The sequence below is a fragment of the Pleurodeles waltl genome, chromosome 10, assembly GCF_031143425.1.
Source record: "Pleurodeles waltl isolate 20211129_DDA chromosome 10, aPleWal1.hap1.20221129, whole genome shotgun sequence".
NCBI classification, from domain to species: Eukaryota; Metazoa; Chordata; class Amphibia; order Caudata; family Salamandridae; genus Pleurodeles; species Pleurodeles waltl.
Genome location: NC_090449.1, coordinates 248,880,647 through 248,902,898, shown reverse-complemented (window position 1 = coordinate 248,902,898; position 22,252 = coordinate 248,880,647). Strand labels below are relative to the sequence as shown.

General features: G+C 40.1%; 1 protein-coding gene across 1 annotated transcript in view; it reads left to right on the top strand.

The window, feature by feature from the left end:
- Positions 1–22,252, top strand: part of TXNDC11 (thioredoxin domain containing 11) — a 353,597-nt gene that overhangs the window by 232,406 nt on the left and 98,939 nt on the right. Inside the window, exon 7 of the mRNA XM_069210328.1 lies at positions 9,101–9,301. Coding sequence (XP_069066429.1) covers positions 9,101–9,301 — 201 coding nt within the window. The remainder of the gene's footprint in view (positions 1–9,100; positions 9,302–22,252) is intronic.

Genomic DNA, 22,252 nt, shown 5'->3' with positions numbered 1-22,252 from the left:
AACCTTCCCGGCTCATTAGCAGCACCTCATCAGAAACACAAATAGTAAAAGGTGATTTATGGCAGCCGTTTACGCATGGACTCGAAAATAAGATATCTCAGGGAGTGTTGTGGTTAAACGGAGATTACCCTTTTCTCACAGATATAATATGTCTCATACAAACACAGGCAATGTCACAGATGCAGTAAAGTTACAATAGTTTTTATTTAACATAACTGAAATTTGCGATAAGTTGCATGGGCTACAATGATTAGGATAATGAATAAAGCAAGAAATAGTATTGTGAAGACGAGAGTCATTATTACAAAGACCCCCACCGTCTTGCAATACTTAAAAAAAGATATATGAGATGTATTATGCCCTAATACCCTAATGTGAAAAGGCCTAACCTCCTACCTAAAGGAGAGCTGGGTTTGTTATACCTAATATGCCAATGCCATGTCCATGAGAGGAGCCCCCAACCCTTGTTACCTTGGAATGAGGTCTCTATCTCAGACTCCGCAGGGACACGAAGACTGGGTCAGCGTCAAGACGACTGCAGCATCGGTATCAGCGATGGTGGCGATGCCCTCTGGTCGGAATCCCTCTAATTATCTGTCTAAAGTGTGATGTATTTATACAGATCTACAAGGTCCCCTGACGTAGGTGTGTTCCTAAACAATAGATAACAGACATGCTTGGGACGGCAATTAATATCAACAATCCCTCGAAAGTACAGAGAGGGAAAATCCCTAAGTGTGAACACCTACTGTTTGTTTGTCTTTGGTGCTTGATCTTGACGCCTTGGCGCGGTGACACTGATAATGTTACCCATACCAAGTGGTCTAACTATAAACAAGGCAGCCATCTTAAAAGAAATAAATAATAAAATGGGCTAAGACAGAGCAAGCTAAGTAGGTTAAAAGTCACTAGGTGACGGGGGCACGAGTCTACAAGCCAGAGGCTAAGCTAACTCCTGTTATCCCATTAAAACGAACTAGGATTCACTACAGTCTGGTATTCAGGGACTGGTTTTAAGTCCAGCTCAGGTAGATCCCTTGGTCTCTCATCGTGGACAAGTAGTCTCTCCAGCTATAAAAACCTGTTTTGTATGGAAAGTTTTACCAGGCTCTATCGTGATGTGCATGGATGGGATCCCGGCGCATTGGAGGACTTTACTCTGACAGATGTAGCAGTTTTTAATGGCAAGAATTGGCTGAGGAAGGCATTTTTTAAATCGTCTGTTGCTTCATTGGGGGGTGATTTTGGTCAGGTTTCACAGAGCTTGCTTAACCTCCATTCTTTGCCTGCTTTATATAGTAATACACATTCCTTGAGGGCTTCTTCATCGAATTTAATGAACTTAATGAACTTAATGAACTGTGAATCATTTGTGTCCTCAGGGGCACATAGGTTAATGTAGCCGTTTCGCCTGGAAGGGAAAGGGGAAAGGGAAGGGGGAGATGGGGGAAATGCCTCATCTAAAATTGTTTTGTATCGAGAACTTTTTTAGCTTCCATTTGTTTTCTTTATGAGAAAGGGCGGTCTTTGATTGCGATCATGTGTTGGAGGTGTTGTCTCCAGTTCTTTAGGGTGTCCAGCACCTTACCTCCTCTGGCTTAAGTGAAATGCATGGACAGAAGGTAAAAGAGGATACATCACAGGCCTCCCAAGTTAACTTGGTGGTTATGATGGGCTTAAAGAAATTGGTATCCAGATGGGTAAGCCTTAAGGGTTTGGGGTCTTTCCCTCCCTCTAGGGTAATAAATGGAAAAACGAGAGCTAAACAGGAGTAGGATAATGTGTACTCATTAACATATGTACTTCAGGAGAACAATCAGAATAGGCAAGGGGCCCAAGTAACGGACAATACCCTACCCATTTCCCCGATTTTTAATAAAGGAGTAACATTCTCTGGTGGTGCGCTTTCCCCTCATGTTCAATCGTCTGTGTCCTACATAAAGTGCCCCGCAGTGTGACCCCCAGGAAGAGGCACCCTCAGGGGATTTCAGAGAAAAACCCCTTAAGGGGAAAAGGAAACGTCATATTATGAAATTTAGGGTAACTAAATTAAGTGCCCCGGTGGAGTCCGTATTGCCCGATCAGCCAGCAATACCGAAATGTTGAATAATGTTCCTTAACATCCAGGTCTGATGTCTTATTGTTCACAAATTTCTCTCCCAGGCCCATCATCTAATACATCAGAGGTACTAGGTTTCGATGTTTCCCGCCACAAAATGGGGCCAGTTCCCACTAGGAGGGTAACTATTTATGAGATCTATGGTGGCACAGATGAGGTTTGTCAAAGTGTGGATGTGGGAGAGGAGCGGAGAACCTTGGCCTCTCAAGGGACGAAACAGGGCATAGAGGTTCCCAAGTGGTGGGGTATTATTCAGAGATCTCTTCTTTAGACTCCCCTTCCGGGGAAATGCCTACATGTCATGAATTAAGTTCTGTTAGATCTCTTAATGGGGAGGCTCAATCATTTTTCCCACACTCACAGTTGTCTTATTTTGGGTCAGGGACAATGTTTGATAATCATACAGGGCGGTCCAGATTTTTTTTATTTTTATGTATTGGACTTTAGCTCTCTGTTTGATTGTAAATCGGGCCCTTTGACTCGTTGGTGGCGCCATCTATTTTTCATCTATTATTGGAAATTGAGGCCCTGAGATTGGTAACAAGTAAAGACATTGATAAAGTTTGCATAAACCCCTCTGCTTCTAGTCCATGCTTGAGGGTAACATTTCGTTCTAAGATTGTCGTAATGTTGATCTTAGAGAATGTGGATTGTTTTCGGAACAGAAGAATTGATGGCCTTCCGGTGGAGCCTCTCACTGTGTTTAATTGCAATAGTTCAATGCTGGACTTAAAGGGTACCACCCAGGACTTGATATGGAGTAGGGGGCCTGTAAATTTGAAGGCCATTACCATATCGGTAGGTAGAGCCCTGGGGAGGGGAGTGATTAGCGTTGTGGAAAAGGAGGATCCATGTGCTTGGGAACTGGTGAGGAGAGATGGGTTATCAAATTCGAGCTGGATAGCTGTTATACTGAATGAAGCTAAATACACTGTATATCTTTGGGTGTTGCGGAGGTAACCCTTTGGGTAAACTAGTTTCCTGGAACATGGCAGGCCTAGGTCAATATAATTTGAAACTGAACTTTGTAGCTCATTAAGCTATTAATTATTTGCTTGCAAAAAACTTGGGTCTGTTTTGACTTTAAGTATGATAATTTGTTTACTCTTGTGTAGCAAAACCTTCTGTAAAATTCCATACCAGTGGAAGAATTGCTATTTTACTTTGCAATATCAACTAGAATACAAAGGTATTTGTTTACCCCTCAAATCTTTTCCTTAGCTTAAGGCTAGCATTGTTTAATGTGAATGGAGGTTTTGTCATCTCTTTTTTTTTTTTTTTTGCTTGCAAACGTTTATACCACCTCTCCCAACCCACCCTGTAAATCTCAGGATATCCTGGTTGATTCCATTTATTGTAGAGGAGTTTAGTGCTGAAGTATCAAATTCTGCTTCCATGACCATTCGTAACAACAAATTGGATGAGGTGTGTTGTGTCTCTGAGGCAGTTTTAGCTGAAAAAGCTAGATCAGATAGGCAGGGCTTATTTTTTCCGCAAAATCAGAGATTATATGAATTTTTTTTCTTAAAAGGTAGATTTCCTGAAGACTCTCCTGCTTCTTATACTTTTTTTTTCCCCCTCATGATCAATCTTCAATTGACTATATGGTAGTGTCCCATCAAATGTTCATAGTTTGTTCACAATTGGCAGTTTTGGGGACTGCTTGAAGTTACCATGGTATTCTCTTAGTGTCCATTGTTTTAGAGCTTAAGGCTCTTGATTCCTGGAATTCTAGGAAAGATAACCCAGTCTATAATGAATCTAATGAGCGCACCTTTTAGTCATGTAATAACATAAAGAATTTGGTCCATAGTATTTAAATACCAAGCTTTGGGTCCTCCTGAGTAATCTTTAGAGGACCCGATCTCCTGGATTGAAAAGCAGCTGACATTTTTCTAACTTTTGGGAGTAGATAGAGGTAAAAGATCCAAATCACCTATTAGATTCTCTTGGGCCCTGAAAAAGGTCAATCATGAGATGAACTCCCATGTTAGGAAGCAATTAACATTTTCTACGCTTATGAGGCAGAGGGACATCAATCGTCTTAAGTATAAAAGAACAAGAATGAAGGTGGTAGAATGAAGGAGGAGAACAGGAAATTGATTAATTTGAGGGAAGCTGCCACTTCATTCAATTCTCGTAAATATTGGGCTTAAATTCCCAATACTGAGATTCTAGAGTTATAGCAGAGACTAGCCTAATATCGAACGTTGAGTGGACATAGTACATTTCACAGTTATGTACCTGTAATTTAAGCAGCAGTGGCCAGTTTGTGCCTAGTGTTGAAGTTGATTTGATCAAATTATATGGCCCGCCATCCTGGAAGGAAATTGAGGAATTCATTAAGGGTGTAAGAACTTCAGGTGCTATGGCTTGAATTAACTTCTGATACCACGTATTAAACAGGAAGTTTTCTTATGGGCTGTATTTTTATATCCACTATTCCCCTATTGTTATCTGTCTGGTGATATTCCATCTTTCTGCAAGGCAAGTATTATTGTACCCTTATATAAAAAAAAGACTGAAAGCCTTTCCTGCCAGTTATAGACAAATGGCCCTCCTGGACGCTACTGGGAAATTATTTGCCAAAAAAATATTACTTCATCTTCAGTATTGGGCGTTTGGAAATAACCTAATTCCCGCTGAGAAGGCTGGTTTTTGTAAGAAATGTGGTACTCTTGACAACAGTAAGGTCCTTCAAACCTGAATTAAAAAGTATATTTTGGTTAGGGGCATGCCCACTTACTCTGCTTTTTATCAGTTTCTCTACAGCATTCAACCAAGTTGACCGAGGGGCGGTCAGAGAAAACTGTCAGCACCAGGGATTCTTGCTCATTTTTTTAGGCTAGTAATTGCATTGCTCTCTTCCAGTTGGACTCAGGTTTTGATGGTAGGGAACCAGGGTTTGTCAAGTAAAGTGATGATGCACAATGGCTTAAAGCAGGGGTGTCTGCTTGTGCCGCTGCTTTTTTTTGCTTTATACTCACAACTTGCCTTGTACATTTGGTCAGAGCAAGGGGATCCACCCAAATTTGGCTTAATGAATATTGGTTGTCTTCTTCACCTAAATGCTATTTTGTTGGATCCATTTGGCCCTACAAAGACGTCTTTGTGCGCTGGAGAAATATGCGGAAGACCACTTTAAAAATATATATATATCTAAGAGTGAAGTTATGATTTTTAGAACAAAGGGGTGTAGAATTAGACAAAAATGTAATTGGTCCCTAGGAAGGGTGTTGGAAGTGGTCCAGTTCTATTCTTACCTCTGAAGTATCTTTCCTAGTAACTGCTTAAACAAAGATCACCTAAATCATTGCGAAATAAAGCACTGTCCCAGGCCTCTGTTATTTACAGATTGTATAAGTGCTGCGTGTAAAGGCTTTGTGCATGTCCTTTCTGTTTATAAGACAACAGTGCGGCCTAGACTGAGTTACACCTGTGAAGTGATGGACGCATATGGCCCCAAGTTTGTAATTTGAATTCTTTGGCTTCTCCAGCTGCTCTGCGCTTGAATTTGGGTTGTCTTCCACAATTGTGCTTGCAATGCAGCTGTCCTGAGTTGGGGGAACCGTTTTCTGGGTAGTGAAATGGGTTCTATCTCCGAGCTGCATTAAAGCTTGAAATTTTCCATAGCTTGAAAGGAAGAAGTGCGCTTTTTTCTAATTATATAAAAGCTCTGGAAATGTTTGAGATCTCTCAGACTGGTGGATTTTCCATTCCAAAAAACGTGCTAAATAAAGCTTTGTACATAGTGAGTAGGAAAAGGGATATTTAGCTTTGTCTGCAGCAGGCAAGGAATGAGATTATAATAGAAAGTACCATCTGTAAAAATAAAGTAAAAAAATACATAAAAACAACTCTGTCTCCTATGGAATCTTCCACATAGTGTACTGAGAATTATTCTGTTATTAACAATAAATTTGCTTTCTTTATGAGAAATCACAGGAACGTGGAAAGGAATACCGAAGGATAAGTGGTTTTGTTATCTTTGCCTGAACCATGTTCAAGATTTAAATCATGTGATCTTTGCATGTCCATCCCTTCAGTTTGCACGTCGCCACTTTTTGAGGGAGATCTTTTTGAAATATATTATAACTTCGGTAGATTTGTTGAGACTCGTAAGTGTTTATTTGCCCCCCAACCCCCACTGAAAAATGGTTTGCACAAAATGTTTACATTTTTCAAATGTTTTTTAAATGTGTTTTAATTTTCGCATGTACCTTACTTGATTTGCAGAGGACCATAAATGTTATTATGCAGTTATAAGTTGTATTAGTATTTTGTATGCTACGTGTTAACGTTGTATGCACGAAAACTATAATGCTGTTATTTCACTTTATTTCTGAGTGGGCAGAACTGCATATTTTATTCTTGCATTTATTTATCTCTTCAGCACTTCATCTGCTCATTTGCACTTTTTAATCGTGTGTATTGTATGTTGTGTTGTTTCGAGCATTGAACATTACTGCGTAAATTTAAGGTTTTGCATATTTGCACCATTTAGTTTTTTGCATTATATATAGTATTGATATTACATATTAGTACTTACTAAGGTTTTGTACATTTACTGTGATGGAGTTATGCTCTAGAGTTGTCACTCACACAGATGTAGGTCCTCTGATGGTATTGCCTATGGATTTTTGTATTTCAGTTTTGAATGGGTGAAATAATTCATGTTTCGTAGTTATATGTATTTTCCTTTTAAATGTCTCTCTTTCGAATGCTTTTATGTTGATGTATTGAAAATAAGGATGTATTGTTGTATTCTTTATGTGGACCTTTTGTTGAGTTCCAAAACATAACATTGATTGATTGCCTTTAGTTAGGAGCTTTGAACAAAGAAAAAGTAATGCAGGGGTTTTTAACTCGGAAAATGGCTCGCCCAGATGGTGGACTTGTCTGCCCAATGCCTATTATTCCCTGGCGTGCGGTACACTAAAACTGCCCATGACTCACAGATTTCTTTTTTCCACTAACAAGTTTTATTTGTACAGCAAATATTATTTCTCAGCAAATTGCATCTGCTTTGTGTAATAAACATTGAATGGTCTAACGGAATCATTCCAGCAAAATAGAGTAAGCCCTTCACCCAATTAAAATTCACTAGTCATATCATGCGTTTCCATAGAGTTTTGCCCTATTTTCTGAATATCATTCTCTCTTCTGCTGGTCCTTTTCCGCTGGTGATTACCGTAAATCTTCACAATTTTGTTTGCATCTCTTGTACCTATCCTCAGTTTTACCCTTTCTGGCTGATTTATCGGTTCTTAGTAATATACACTTTTTACTGCAAAGTTAATTAGGTAGAACGTGAGGATGCGTTAATGGGTCATTCAAAGTAATGCACTGATGAGTTTTCTTGAGTGGCAGGCAGGTAGTCTGGTTTAATCATTGCACTACCTCACCCCTCAAAGGTTAGTGCATCATAAAATATACCTTCGCCTACACCGGACCCCCGATATAATGTGGAAACTGAAGCTATGATGTTTCAATATACGGTGACGATGAGCTGTCGAGGATAGTGTGGTGATGTACTACCAACAATATTTCAGCTGTAAATTCAGTACCCATGCCCCTTGTGCGCTACTAGGGTGCAGGACGAAGGCAGATGAATCCTAACAGTTCGTACTCAGCATAGAGTATCTTTCCATGGTACTCCCAACACACACCAGTAGTACAGATGTTGCCCAGTTTGTAATTCATTATCAAAGTCATAGCTGGAAATGGGGGTGTAAGGAAAGGGGAGAAAGGATCCCATTACCACATAGAAAACCCATTAGCATCTCTCCTTGATGTACCAAGCTTTCTCCCTAACTCAACTGCAAAAGCCCTGGCACATGCTGGAGATGTGGGCTGGAGAAAGTAGGAAAACGGTTCAAAGAACCAGCAGTCCCCAGCAAAGCCTCTCGTCATAGCCAAATAGCAGACCCAGGGAATGTATGGTATATATAGCACACCTAGGAAGCATTTATCCTTTCATTCTGGTAGAAGCAACCAAGGGTTTCTTGGATCCACTAAAAACAATAAAATATCACATAATGAACACACACAGAACTATCCATCCTGTCGTTGTAATATGTTTTTGCTTCTAAATCTAACCAAAGGTGAGCACAAAAAAGGTTTAGATCGGAGTTTCCCAAAATATGGGTCGTGGCCCACTAGTGGGTCCTGAGACGATTTTTGTTGGGTCCGGAAATTTCAAGTAATAAAGATACCTTTAAATTCTGCATTTCTCTTGTCACATTTGAGTCAGAGGTCAAATATCAGGCTATGTCTTCTGACACATTGCGGTTTTTAACATGGGAATTGGTGTTACAAACTCCTCACTTTTCAGTCAGGGAAAGAAATGCAAAGTGGATTATCTGACAATCTTGATGGGTTTACAGGAAGTGCCAAAGAAAAGGCTGTAGCATGTCATTTTTTCCAACACACAAAAAATGTAAATACCTGTCAATGAACTATATAAATTCAGCCATTAAGAAAGCAAAAATGAAGCACGTGTTTTTGGTGTGATAAGAACAAAGATTATAATAGAATCAAAAAACACTAGAAATGATAGACATTCACATAAACCTGATTTCCACAAATGATTTGTGCAAGGGTATGTCTGGGCAAATTTATTGGCCTTTGTAATGAAAAAAGTGCTGTTTGTAAATGACAGTGCGCTAGCACACAATGCTTTAGTTACATTAAAAACATGCTGCCTCATGTCCATTAAAGCTAGGTGGGTCGTGAAAGTTTGTGTTCTAAAAATTGAGTCGTGGTTCTCAAATGTTTGAGGGGCACTGGTTTAGATCAATATTGTTTGCATTCATGTAAAGAACTTGATATCACGATACGAGCTCACAGTAATCCTTTCTTTTTCCTACATGTCTATATACTGTATTTCATTATTTCCAATTATTATAAAACAAATTAATTAATAAATAATAAGTTCACTATTGTAATGCATTACATGTGTGTTTTTTTTTAATGTTCAAGGTGTTCCCACTTCAAGTGATGAATTTTACTGCTCCAAATGTTTGCTCTTGGGCCCTTGAAAACAGGGAAATTATCTTGCAATGGCTGCGACCTCATGGAGGAAAAAGTCTTCTTCTAAATAATGAACTGCAGAAAGGACCGGCCCTGATTTTATTTTTACCTTTTAATCCATTATTGGAACATCACCCCCTCCTGGATGACGTAAGTTTTTTTTTTTTTCTTTAGTTTTGTGTAATAGTTTTCAGACTTTCTCATTCTGCCGCTATTCGTACAATTCCCTACTTTGGATCTGAATGGTCTCACACCAGAAATCTAACGTTGCACTAGCTGTAAAGGGCCTAATTCTTCGATCCTCACTTTTTAAGGAGTATTTTGCATGTTGTACTTGCACCTTGAAAAATTGTTGGGAAATATTCTACACTGCCGCAACAACACTAGAAAAGAGAGACCAAAAGTTTGACAAGGAGAAACCAACGGTGGTACAAGAAGACATTGATATTGGAACAACAAGGCAGCACCGGAAATGAAAGGAAAATACTCCAGCCCTAGGCTAGGGAAAAAACAATGGTGGGACAGGGAGACACTGACTCTGGGTCACAGAGGCATCATCAATACACTACAATAGACAGCAAGTTGGATAGAAAAAAGTGGAATGGGGGACACCAGTCCTGGGACAGAGAGACACAGACAACCATACTGGGTCACAAAGACAGTGATATCGGAAAAAGTCAACAATATCAACAACTGCACTCCAATTACTGGGAGAGGCCATGGGATGTGGGGAGGAGCCGCTAGACACCGACTCTGGCCCACATAGAAAATCATCAGTACACCGATAAGAGGACATTGGTGCAGAGACAACGAGAAGGGCAGTCACCGACATTGGAAAAGAGAGGTGTTAACCAGTCAAAACGGAAAAAGGTCATGTTGACAATGGTACAGGAAGACCTCAACAATGGGGCAGGAATGCACTGACCACAACACTGGGACAGGGGGGCACTGACCACAACAATGGAACAGGCAAGCAGTGAAACACCCAAGTTGCTACACACTTCTTGCAATTAGGACAATTCTCAAGTCATAAGTCTTCATGACACTATGGCCATTGCAAAACACACATATATTAGATAGAGCTCTTCTAGAGATACACAGGAAGCCATCAATCCTAAGAGGACACATAAAAGACAGACGTTTAGCTCTATATAAAAAACAAGTTATAACATATTTTGTTGGCAGACTTACCTAAGTTTTACTTCTTGCACTGAAAAACTAAGGTGTTAAATTGCACATTGCGGAAGCAGTCTTGTTGTGCTTTTCTATAAGTTTGTATAATTAACTCTATTACCAGAGTTTAGGTGTTTACTAAATATCCAACTACAATACTGGTATAGGAATGATAGCTATTGTATGCAACAACCCTTCTCTTGAACACGTTTTACAGACATAGGCCCCGATCATGAGTAAGGTGGTGTGGAACTACTGTATGAATTCGCATACCGCCTAATTCTCAGTGTGCCGGTGTCCCCACACCTGGTTGTCTAGGGTGTTGGAACATCGGACCCAAGTTTATATGGTGGTATTTCCACCTGTGTAAATAACATGAGACTTAAGCTGCAGAAGCAGCCAAGCCTCATACCTATTTTATTTTTATTTTTGTTTACAGTGGAGGAGGGCATCAAACGTTATTTTGCATTTGGTTAGGGATTGGTGAAAGATGTTGACCTGCAGCAAGTAGCTGTTGCAAGTAGGTGGGAGGTGTAAGTGATAGTAAGGATAGAGGGCAAAGAGGGGTGTGGTCTGTACTGATAATAAGGCTGAAGAATAGGTAAATATAGCTTTTTGGGCTGGAGGTGAGGGGTGGGGGGAGTGACAGGCAGCCACAAATGATCTCAGTGCACACCTTTTTTCACTCATTAAGAAGGAGACAAATTCGGACTGGGCCTGGGGTGGGTTCTGAGGTAATGTAAAATCAAGGGCATTGTGGTGCTTGAGGTTTGGGTGATAGCTTTCTACTGTTGGAAGGAGTGGACCTGATAGACCTCCTGGTGGGTGTCACACTACATCATTAACCTACGAAACCTGTAACTTCTTGGATCACATGACACCGATAATAAAGTGTACATGTTGAACTTCATTTGCCTGTCTTTAAAAAGGTAAAATAAAAGGAAAATGGGTGGGAAGCTGTATTGGTTTCACCAAAGTTGAACTTTGGATCTCAGACTTTTAAACTTACTTCATTCCTCTGTCTTCCCATTCCGTTTAACTTACACTGGCAGTCCTGGTCTTATAGACACTTAATGTTTGCAAGAATGACGCATAGCCTGGCGAGTGGTTGAAGGAAGCCAGAGGGGCACTCTTTGAAGTTAAGTGTAACTAATTACGCAATTTTCAGAAATGAATTGTGAGTGTGTGTATGGGCTCTAAGATAGTGGTCTTGTGGTATGCGGTGAGCCGCCATACTTTATTGACTCACCCGTACAGTTTTTCATACTTTGAACTGCTCAGCTCTTCACATCTATTGGCCAAAGGTGAAAGTTAAAGGAAGAGGTGGTAGTTTATTGTGACCAGAGTTTGCAGCTGAGAATACCAATGTGCTTTTATGTGGGGAGCTAAACCAAAAATGTTACTCGAGTTCAGATAATAATGAATGTGAATCTGCAAACTGAGGTAGTAAAAGTCAAGCCTTGGTAAATAGATGATTAGGAGCTAAGTTATAGAGATGCACTGAAAAGTAGCTTATGGTGTGAAATGATAACTTAATAAGGTGAAAGAGAAAAAAGGTACAGCTAAAGTACAGTCAAATGCTAGAGTTTGAACAAGCACTGACATAACCAATTGTTTTTGTACAGTGAAAAGGATTTACAAACATGGCAAAGGCACAGCAGCATAACAACATTACCTCATGTAAACCTGGAGCTGAAGTAGGAAAACACACTCATGCACACACGCATGTAGGCATGTGCACAAACAGACACACACACATGACTCTTCTAACCTTCAGAACAGTTACAGAATTGATAGTAATATTTTCAATCTTCCGTTACCCATAGAGCAGGTACAGCCGCCACAAATCTCGAAGGGAGGGGCGGGTGGGAGTCAATAAATAATAATAGAAAAATAAATATTAGTAATAAAAAAAAAAAAAAATTTAAACTTACCTTTCCAGCCGCCTCGCGCTCCTCTTCTGATGGTGCCAGCATTCCGTGGGATAACAGCACAGACACCCCACCCAATCCTGGTGACACAATAAGGGTGGCAAAAAGATCTTAAGTGCATATAGATGCAAACAGTAAGAAAGTTCAGGCAACATCGAATGGGGTGAGGTGATGGGCTAAGGATACTCGGCTATCCAGGTAGGGTTGTGGAGTAGTGAAGTGCAGTTAGGGAAGAGGCTGGGGTAGATACAGCCCATCTCGGCACAGACTGGGACCGTGCGATTAGCGTTGGCTTGCCAGTTTTGTATGTGTGGTGACTTTGAACCTCCTACGGATCAGGGAGTTGAATGCCCTGGTACTACATATCCTATTGCTAAGTGTCCCTAGCGTTGATAAGGGCGGAGTGGCACAAAAGTAAAAATTATGGGGTTATGTATGGACTTCTATTTTTCTGCCATGTTTGTTAGAAAGGCAACTTTAGGGGGCATGTCCATTATTACTTTCTGGGTATAAATGGGCTTATTTCACTGTGACTGCATAGAGGGATGGGCTTTGCAAGAGCTAGTTTTAGACAATAATTTAATGAATTCTGTTTTTTTTTTTTGACCAGATGGTTTTTCTTAAAGACCACAGTTTTTTTCACGTTTTTCTGCTCTTTGCTTTTACTTGCCAAATCTGCTCTTATGTGCACCGAAGCACCTTGATACCTACTAAACAGCTTTTATTTTTCTGAGGTCCCCCAGAATCTGAACCAATGACAAACCATTCACTAAACAGTACTTTCATGTTATAGTTGAGAGAAAAATGATTGCTACGCTCTTGCCACCTTTGAAACATGAAATTTTGAAGCAAACTCATGCAGATCATAAGGCTCACATAATAGGAACTGCGGTAGGGATAGGAGGTTTTTGGACCTGTGTGGACATTGTATCGGTTCGCGCCACAGGCTCTGAGAATGCATGTTCTGCACCTAACATCTCTTTTCATAGTGGCTGCACTTGCCAAAGAGATTACAAGGGAGTCTGAAAAGGAACAAGGGGGTGTTTGATGCAGGTGCTGTGGCCAACATCAGGAAATAACTGTGCAGCCCGAAAAAGATAGTGCCACATATGTTGTCTGTGCCCCCCTCAAAAAGTATAAGAGACTTGGAGACTTTGCCTGAGGTGATCTACTTAAAGAATGGTGGAGGGTACAGATTGATGAATCCGAAGAGTCATGTGTTTTAGGATAGTAATCTTCTCAATCTGGGGGCTTAACCATTTTTTGGTGCTAAGTAACCTGCACCTCATAATTATGACCGAACGTTGTCATTTATGCTACAGAGTGTTCTAGCTTAGAAAACTTAGTTGGAATTTTGGAGGGTTCCCACAGCTTTACAAAGCACATGACACCTCAAAATATGGGAAAAGATTTATGTTTGACTGTCTAAAAGCGGACTCTCTGCCACTGTGTTCTACTTTGGTTAAAGAGGGTTAATAGGTGCCTGGAATTGCTGAAACAGGAAAAGAGGAAGGTAGAAGGAGAGTAAAGAAAGAGAAAAACACCCCTGAAAATATACTTATGAGAATGCATCAAAAGGCCACCTAAAAGATATAGGGGGTCATTCCGACGGGCCGCGAATGACGGAAGCACCGCCAACAGGCTGGCGGTGCTTCCTAGCCCATTCTGACCGTGGCAGTAAAGCCGCGGTCAGAAAACCGGGGCCGGCGGTTTCCCGCCGGTTTAACCCCGGCTGGGCGAATCCGCCAGGGCAGCGCTGCAAGCAGCGCTGCCTTGGGGATTCTGACCCCCTTCCCGCCAGCCTGTTTCTGGCAGTTTTCACCGCCAGGAAGAGGCTGGCGGGAACGGGTGTCCTGGGGCCCCTGCACTGCCCATGCCACTGCCATGGGCAGTGCAGGGGTCCCCTAACAGGGCCCAGGGCTGCTTTTCACTGACTGCTTAGCAGACAGTGAAAAGCGCGACGGGTGCAACTGCACCTGTCGCACCGCCGAAACACCGCCGGCTCCATTCGGAGCCGGCTCCTGTGTTGCGGCCCTCATTCCCGCTGGGCCGGCGGGCACTAACTTGCTTAGCGCCCGCCGGCCCAGCGGGCATGTCAGAATGCGGGAAGCTGTATTTTGCCCGCGTGGCGGCCAAATGGCGCTTCCCGCCTGGCGGGCGGCAACCGCCGCCCGCTAGAGTTAGAATGAGGGCCAGAGTGTGTAAAATTTCTGCTGACATTGAGGAAGAACCTGCCCCATCAAATCACAAAGGGAAATGAAAAGATCAGCTGTCCGCCTTGAGGATAAGCAGTTCGGAGAAGTGTGAGTGGGGAATTTCCCAAGGAATTTCCATGTTATTGAAGGGATCTCAACTGACTCAATCCCTCTAGGCAAGAGAATGTGATTGGTATACTAGGTTACTTTAAATCTGGAAAGGAAACAGTAGCCTTAAAGTTTGTTAAAGAAAAGGGGGTGCCCGAGGGTTTGAGATGAGATGAGGAATGCTGTCACTGAGGGGATATTAGAGGTGTTTTGACTTTACTAAATAATTACAGAATGAAGTGAAACGCGTCCAGTGTTCTAATAAGGAAGACTGAGCAAAGACTAATGTGGAATTTGAATAAACCAGATGTGAGGAGGTCATCCCCAGGATTGAAGCCTCCCTACATGACCGTCATCACAGCTACTAGAAGCCCAAATTATAAGCGATAAAAGGAAGTAATCAGGAGGAGAAAATGAAAGGCAGAGTCACTTTCTGAACTTTCGTCCTTGTACAACAGGTCAGAGTGCTTTATGTGTGGCCAGTCAAATAGAAATGGATTGCAGAGTTGGCAAGAATGCAAAAAAAGATTAAACAACCGCCAGCTAATATGCTGGGCAGTATTTATGACTAAGAGAAGACGGAGCCTTGGATGCAGAATAAGCCGAACAAATTTCAGCAGATGAAGCAATGTGTGTACAAGTAAGTAGCCCACCTCACTTCGAGGAGGTTAAAGTACCCAAAATGTCTTTAGGGCATACATAATCAAAAACAAGTTTTTATTATAAATGTTCAGGGAATGAAACCTACAGTTTTTCGGTCACTAAAACCTATGAATGGTACACTCACAGTGTTGGCTATGGGACAATAAAAAGTTCAGGCCTGAAGTATCCAAATATACTACATATCCGTACGTGGTAAACTTTCGAGGATGTAATTGTGGTTGCTACAGAGTCGTCAAGTTTTTATTTCCTTCGGACAAATTAGTTAAGGAGCCCTCATTCAACAATGAGAATAGCCTTAAGTTCTTCAATTATGAAGCAGTCTTACCCTTTAGAGTCTGCCAAGAGATCATTATACAAGTGAACTCATAAATATGTCAGAAAAACAAAAACTTCAGAAATGGCAGAGAATAAATCGCACATAGAGTGCTGACTGGATGGAAAAAGGGGGCTGATTTTACATAAAAAAGTATGAAACTGCTAACTCTTAAGAGAAAACAAATTCTATTCTGATTATAAGACTAACGTATGACTAGCCACTCAAATAATTTACATGTAGTAAAAAAATAATATATCTTATTTGTTCCTGTGTTTCCAGCGAAAAACTTTGTTGAAAGCTAATAAAATATATAAGTTAAATCTTCTGTATCATTTTGCAGTCCACTCAATACACATAAAACAAATTGTTCCTTAAATCCTCAAAAATCAAATTGCATGTTCTCATAATGTAAACACCCCACTAGAAAAAAAAATAGCCCACCACAGAAAGAATGTTCATGCATGATGTTATCCTGCACTCATGCAATACGGATGTGTTTCTCACCCCAATACAAACGTTTTCTAAGACTGCTCCACATTCCTCTCTCCCCTCTGATGAACACACTCGACTGCTTCGTCTACCATCAGTTGTTCATCCATGATGTGCACGGAGATCTTCCACTATCCATATTTTTCTCCAACCTATTGATTTTCTTTCTTTTCCTAAAAAGCGGTCTACTAGTTTGCTACTTCAGCCAATTGTCTAAAATGACACACAGCTCCAAAGGCCAAACTGGAACAAAACTGTGACCCTCTTCCTCTTCCTCTGATGTTTTGCTGCTTTTATTTCTCTAACTCCAGATTCCGTTGCAAGTTCCTTAGAATACAAACGACCTTCACCGTAAGAAAAAATCTCAGTTGTATTTGTTCTTCCCCAATAAAAATACACAGCCTATTTTTCACTACTTCATACATTCTGTAGAAGTGTGGCAAAAATAGGGCACACTTTCACACACTGCAATGTTTCACAAGATAGTTGCACACTGAAAACAATCAGATTTTATTGTTCAGTGTTATATTCTGTAGGAATGTATGATGTGTCCTTGGAACCTAGATGTCTCCTGGCAACTCGACTCGGCTTGCGGAGGAGGTGGACAGAGAAAGAGAGAGAGAGGGGTCGTTAGTGTATTACGAATAAACTACTTTCAAGACATCAGCATCTCTTTATAAAAGTGGCGACGAGTGGGAGCAATTTTCTTTACTATGAAAGAACCGGGAACTGTGAAATAACGAGCTGAGGAAGTGCACTGACCTCTCGTTCAGATCAAAGTGTGTTGCGAACGCAGTGTATTTACAGTGGATTGAACGCTGTAAGTATCAGTGAGAAATATAAGTTTTTACTTACATCGGATTTGGCATTTCAATGTCTGCCGCACGCTCGTTGATTCGGAAGCTGAGGGAAACACACGTGCGTTGTGACGTTCACAAATTCTGAAGCATCATTGTTTCCTAGCAACAGGCAACTGGACACGTTAATGCGGTTTTAAGGGAATAAAAGAGCACAGAGTCATCGCCAGGTGCGCACAGCTATTTAACTAAAAGCGAATAGGAAGAAAAAGTTGCAGATACGCAACAGTAGCATTTTGTTTTGACAAAGGATTATTATTGTAAAAATAAAAAAGTAAAAAGTAGGATTTTTAAGGGAAATTGATAAACATGTATCACATTTTTGTGCTCATCCAAAATACAGTACAGTACCCATATAATTTCCTATACCCAGGAACATTATATTATTTATAAGAAATGGCATCACAAATGATACCACCTCCTCCAGTTACAAGATCCAGGAGAGCCATGTATGGTATGGGAAGATTGGAAGGATGCTTTTACAACCTATTTGGATGCCATTGGTTGAGAAATGTAAGTGGAAGAAAGGAAATTAGCCATACTAAAACATTGCCTTGGTGTGGAAGGCACAAAAGTTTTGAAAACCTTACCAACACATAATATAAGGGAAGCGGGAGGAAATTCTGATCAAGATGCGGATGAAGGATTGAAGTGCCATAAAAGCTTTAGAGAAACACTATGGAAACAAATCAATATTGTAGTGGAGAGACATAAATGTTTTTCATGTACACAGAAGCAAGGTGAAACAATAGATCAATAAATTTCTGTGTTAAGACGTTTGGCCATGACATGTAATTTTAAAGATCTGAATGATGAAATTATTCATGATCAGTTGATAAACCGAGTCAGAGATACAAAAATACAGGAAAAATTGTTAAATGTGAGAAATCCCACCTTGGATAAGACCATATAGGTAGCCAGGCATGTGGAAAATACATCCCATTATGTCAAAGAATTGAATAGCATGGAAATGGAAAATAAGGAACATGAATTTGTGAACAAGGTGAAAGTTGTTAGAAGAAGTACAAACAAATATAGAGATGAACATAAAAGAAAACCAGAACTGAGAGGAGCTGGTGGGAAAAAGAAATAATGTTTCAGATGTGGTAGTAATAGACATTTAGCTGGAGCAAAGAATTGCTCTGCTGTGACCAGTAAATGTTTTAAATATGGAACGGTAGGGCATTTTGCAAGAGTCTGTAGGATGTCAACTGAGAACATAGGAACTCTGTGAATAGAGTGGAAAATGATGATACCAAAGGTAAGGCTGGAGATGTAAATACCAGTGAAGAGGATGAATTGGAAGTTTTACTGGTTGAAGGAGAAGAGACACTGGTGTGCGCCCAACACAAAGTGGAAGGTGATGAGTACAAAACACTGAAGTGTGTCATTGACGTAAATGGAAGACAAGTACAAATGTGGGCTGACTCATGCTCACCTTTCACGTTGATAAGCAAGCAAGTGTGGGAGAATTTACTGGACAATACACTTATTCAAACAAATGTGGAGCTGGAATGGTATTGTGGTGGTAAACTTCCAATATTAGGATATAAAGCAGACATTGAATTCAAAAATAGAAAAGCATGTGGAACTATATATGTTGTGCAACAAGGGAGATCACTACTTGGTTGGAAAGAACAGAGTGCGTTAGGGATTGTGTTAAACCCAAATCATCCGAAACAAGTTTTATTGATGGATTCGGGGAGTGAAGATGAGTGGGTCACCAGATTTCCTGAACTTTTCAGTGGGAAATTAGGCTGTCGTAGGGGTTCTGAACAATGTATTCTTTTAAAGGAAAATGCAATACCTAAGGTTCACAAGGTACATAATGTGCCTTTGGCATTGAAGAGAAAAGTGAAGGAAGAACTACAAGGTTTATGTAAGGAAGGGGTTATTGAACCTATAGAAGCATCTGATTGATTAATTCCAGTAGTAATAGCAAAGAAACCGGATGCGAAAATTCAGATGTGCATTGATTTGAGAGATCCGAATGGAAGTATCTTAGTCACTCTTTACCACGGATAAATGAAATGCTTGCCAGCTTTAGAGGATGAACATGTTTTACCACATTGGATCTGTGGAATGCCTATCACTAAAATTGTCTCGCATAAAAACTCCCGTCTTTTAACATCTTTCATCACAACTGAAGGTGCGTTCCAGTTTCTAAGAATGCCTTTCGGATTAGCAGCTGTGTTATTCCAAAGAATGATGCAAAAAGTGTTGGGCGACATTAGTAATACACTAGTTTTCCAAGATGGTGTTTTAATTTGGGGGAGAAAACAAACAAAGACATGATGAAGTGATAAATGAAGTATTCAGGAAAATGGAGAAAACAGGACTTACTATCAGTAAAGGTAAATGTAATTTTTGTGTAAAAGAAGTTGAGTATTTAGGGCCAGGAGGGAGTAAGACCGAAGTTAAAGTTAATGCATGCATTAGAAAATGCTCCTCTCCACAAAATAAGGAACAGTTGAGATCGTTTCTAGGCTTAGCAAAATATTATACTAAATGTGTAGATCATTTTGCAGACAAGGTGCATGTCGTAAGGGAGTTAACGAAAAAGGGTAACAAATTGGATTGGTCTGAGAATTGTCAAGAGGCATTTAGTTCAGTTAAAAGTGCTATGGTAAAGGCAATAACGCTGAACCATTTGACCCAGAGGATAAAACCATTTTGGTTGTGGAAGCAAGCAATTATGGGTTGGGTACAGCACTATTGCAGCACCATGAAGGCAAGGAAGAGTTGTTGCTTTTGTTTCACAAACATTGAAGGAAGCTGAACAAAATGTACTCCACAATTGAAAAGGAAGTGTTGGCAAGTTGGTGGGGGGTGCAACATTTTTGGATATTTGTTTGGGGAAGTGAATTTGAGCTTCGTACAGATCATAAACCGTTGATAGATATTTCACTACCAATGGGGCTGGCAATGCTACACCCAGAATAGCCAAATGGTAGTTTAGACTTCAGGAATATTCTTTTATAATGAAATATGTGCCTAGGATAAAGAATATAAATGCGAATTGCATGTCTAGACTTCCTTTAGATGAGGAGGATGTTGTTGAAGAAGACAATTGGTTGGTTGCAGAAGTGTCTGATATGTGTGGAGCCATAAAGGAGGATGAGTGGATAAGTGCAATACAATTGGATCCTTTGTTAGGAAAATTAATAAAGGCATTACCAGAAATTACGAAGTGGGATTTGGATGCTGAGCTGGAAGTTTAAAAAAATGTTTGGGTGGAATTGTCTGTTGACAAGGGTGTGCTGAGAATAGGTGACAAATTGATTGTACCAATGAGTCTAAGGGAAAGGTTGTTAAATCTATTGCATGAAGGTGTAATAGATTGTGTTGCATATATGTGTAGTGATCAGTCACATGTACTGCGAGAATCAACCAGAAAATCCTTGGTATTACCCAGCAAAGCATGGGCAAGAGTAGCCATAGATATTTGTGGTCCATTTGAATGTTTTGGTTTGGCGGACAGATTCGCTATTGTCACAATAGACTATTATTCGAAATGGCCAGAAATAGCTTTTGTTAAAGAAGCAAAAGGGAGTAATGTGATAACATTCTTTGAGGATATTTTTAGAAAAGAGTGTTGTCCTGAGGTGTTTTTTGACTGAGAGTGGTCCACAGTTTGTCATTTGAATTTGAGACATTTCTCAAGCAATGAGGAATAAAACATTGCAAGATACTGGTGTATCATCCAAGGGGAAATGGAATGATTGAACACTTTAACCGAGTTTTAGGTGAAAGTATTCAATTAGCTATTTTCAACAATATCTCTTGGAGGTATCAAGTCAGAGACATGTTGTGGAGTTACAGAACAACTCCACATAGTGTGACGGGAGAAACGCAATTCTTGCTTTTGAGAGAGAGAGTGCCATGTGCTATGGCAGTGCCAGCATAGATGTGTAAAGAGGGAGATCATTTTGTAAAGGAAAACAAAATTAATGAAAGGGTATTAGAATATCAGAAACTATATGAATTTAGGCACAACAGCAGAGTAAACAGGGAACATGTGTTAGAAAATGACAGTCTAAGTTGTCGGAACCTAAAGGAGTGATAGCGGTGCAAGAAAACAATTTAAAGTTATCAGATGGGAATTGGTGGAATGTGAGAAGAGACCAGGTGTACAGTTAGATAGCAGGCTGTATGAGGAGAATGGCAGGGAATACCAGAGATGTTGGGAGCAGGTTGAGTGGTAAGCAATTGGATGATAAGAGTGAAAAAAAGGAACCTAGCATGCGTTTGAAGGAACGAACCAAGTCATTAAAATACTAGGTTTGCTATTAGTAGGTTAAAGTGAAACTTATAAATGAACTAGTTTTTGCATCAATGTAGTGTAATTAATTTTGTCAATGTATTAGTGGGGGGGTACTTTGGTAATAGAGCAGTTGCTGGATGTTAAATTTTACCTTTGCTATTATAAATTTGTGTTTTATATTGTAAGGAAAGGGGATGTCTTATATTCTGTAGGAATATATGATGTGTTCTTGGAACCTAGATGCCTCCTGGCAACTCAACTCGGCTCGTGGAAAAGGTGGACAGAGAGAGAGCGGGAAAGAGTTGGTTGGTTGGACAGGACGTGTGGACCAAGAGTCGTTAGTGTATTATGGATAAACTACTTTCAAGACATCAGCCTCTCCTCATAAAATTTGGGTCTATTTTTAAAGAGTCTTCCATGACTTGGCTTGTTGAGGAGTGGCCAATAGCATTGGGATAAGCTGAGAACTTACAATAAAACTCCAGCTTTTTGGGATCGATCGAAGAGTTGTATAAAGTAATGTCATTGAAAGTCACAAATGAGAAATAATTTTTATTTTATTTTTATTTATTTTTTTTAGAATTGTTAACATGAAGTAGTTTACCTAGTGTGATGATCGAAGTTTCTGAGAAGGCTGGATGCATTGTGATACTGACCTAAATGTACAAAAATATACTACTCTACTGATCTGTTTATCGTATAGTAGCCCTTGATGGATGCAAGATTTAGTTTTTATACCTTAGTCGGTTATTTTTCGTTTTGTGCTGGTTTACATTTTGCCTTAATTTTAGTTACTGTAAAATATAGATCCAAACAATGCTGATTTCGTGAGTGTGTCTGTGAACCTTTCTCAAGAGTTGAATCTGTTCATACTGTGTTGTCTTTGTTCAGCAGATGGCATAAAAATAGAGCTAGATTGCGATCTGAATTTGGATGTTTTAGTAATTTTGCAATGAATACACTCAACGCCACTGAATAGTATTTGAGAATGTTGTATTGTAGTTTGAATGCACCCGGGGGTGAAGTAAACATCTCATGGATAAGTAAAGTTTGAGGGCTCTGAGGCGTGGTCTCAACCTGGGTGAGATCCACCAATAATCAGATT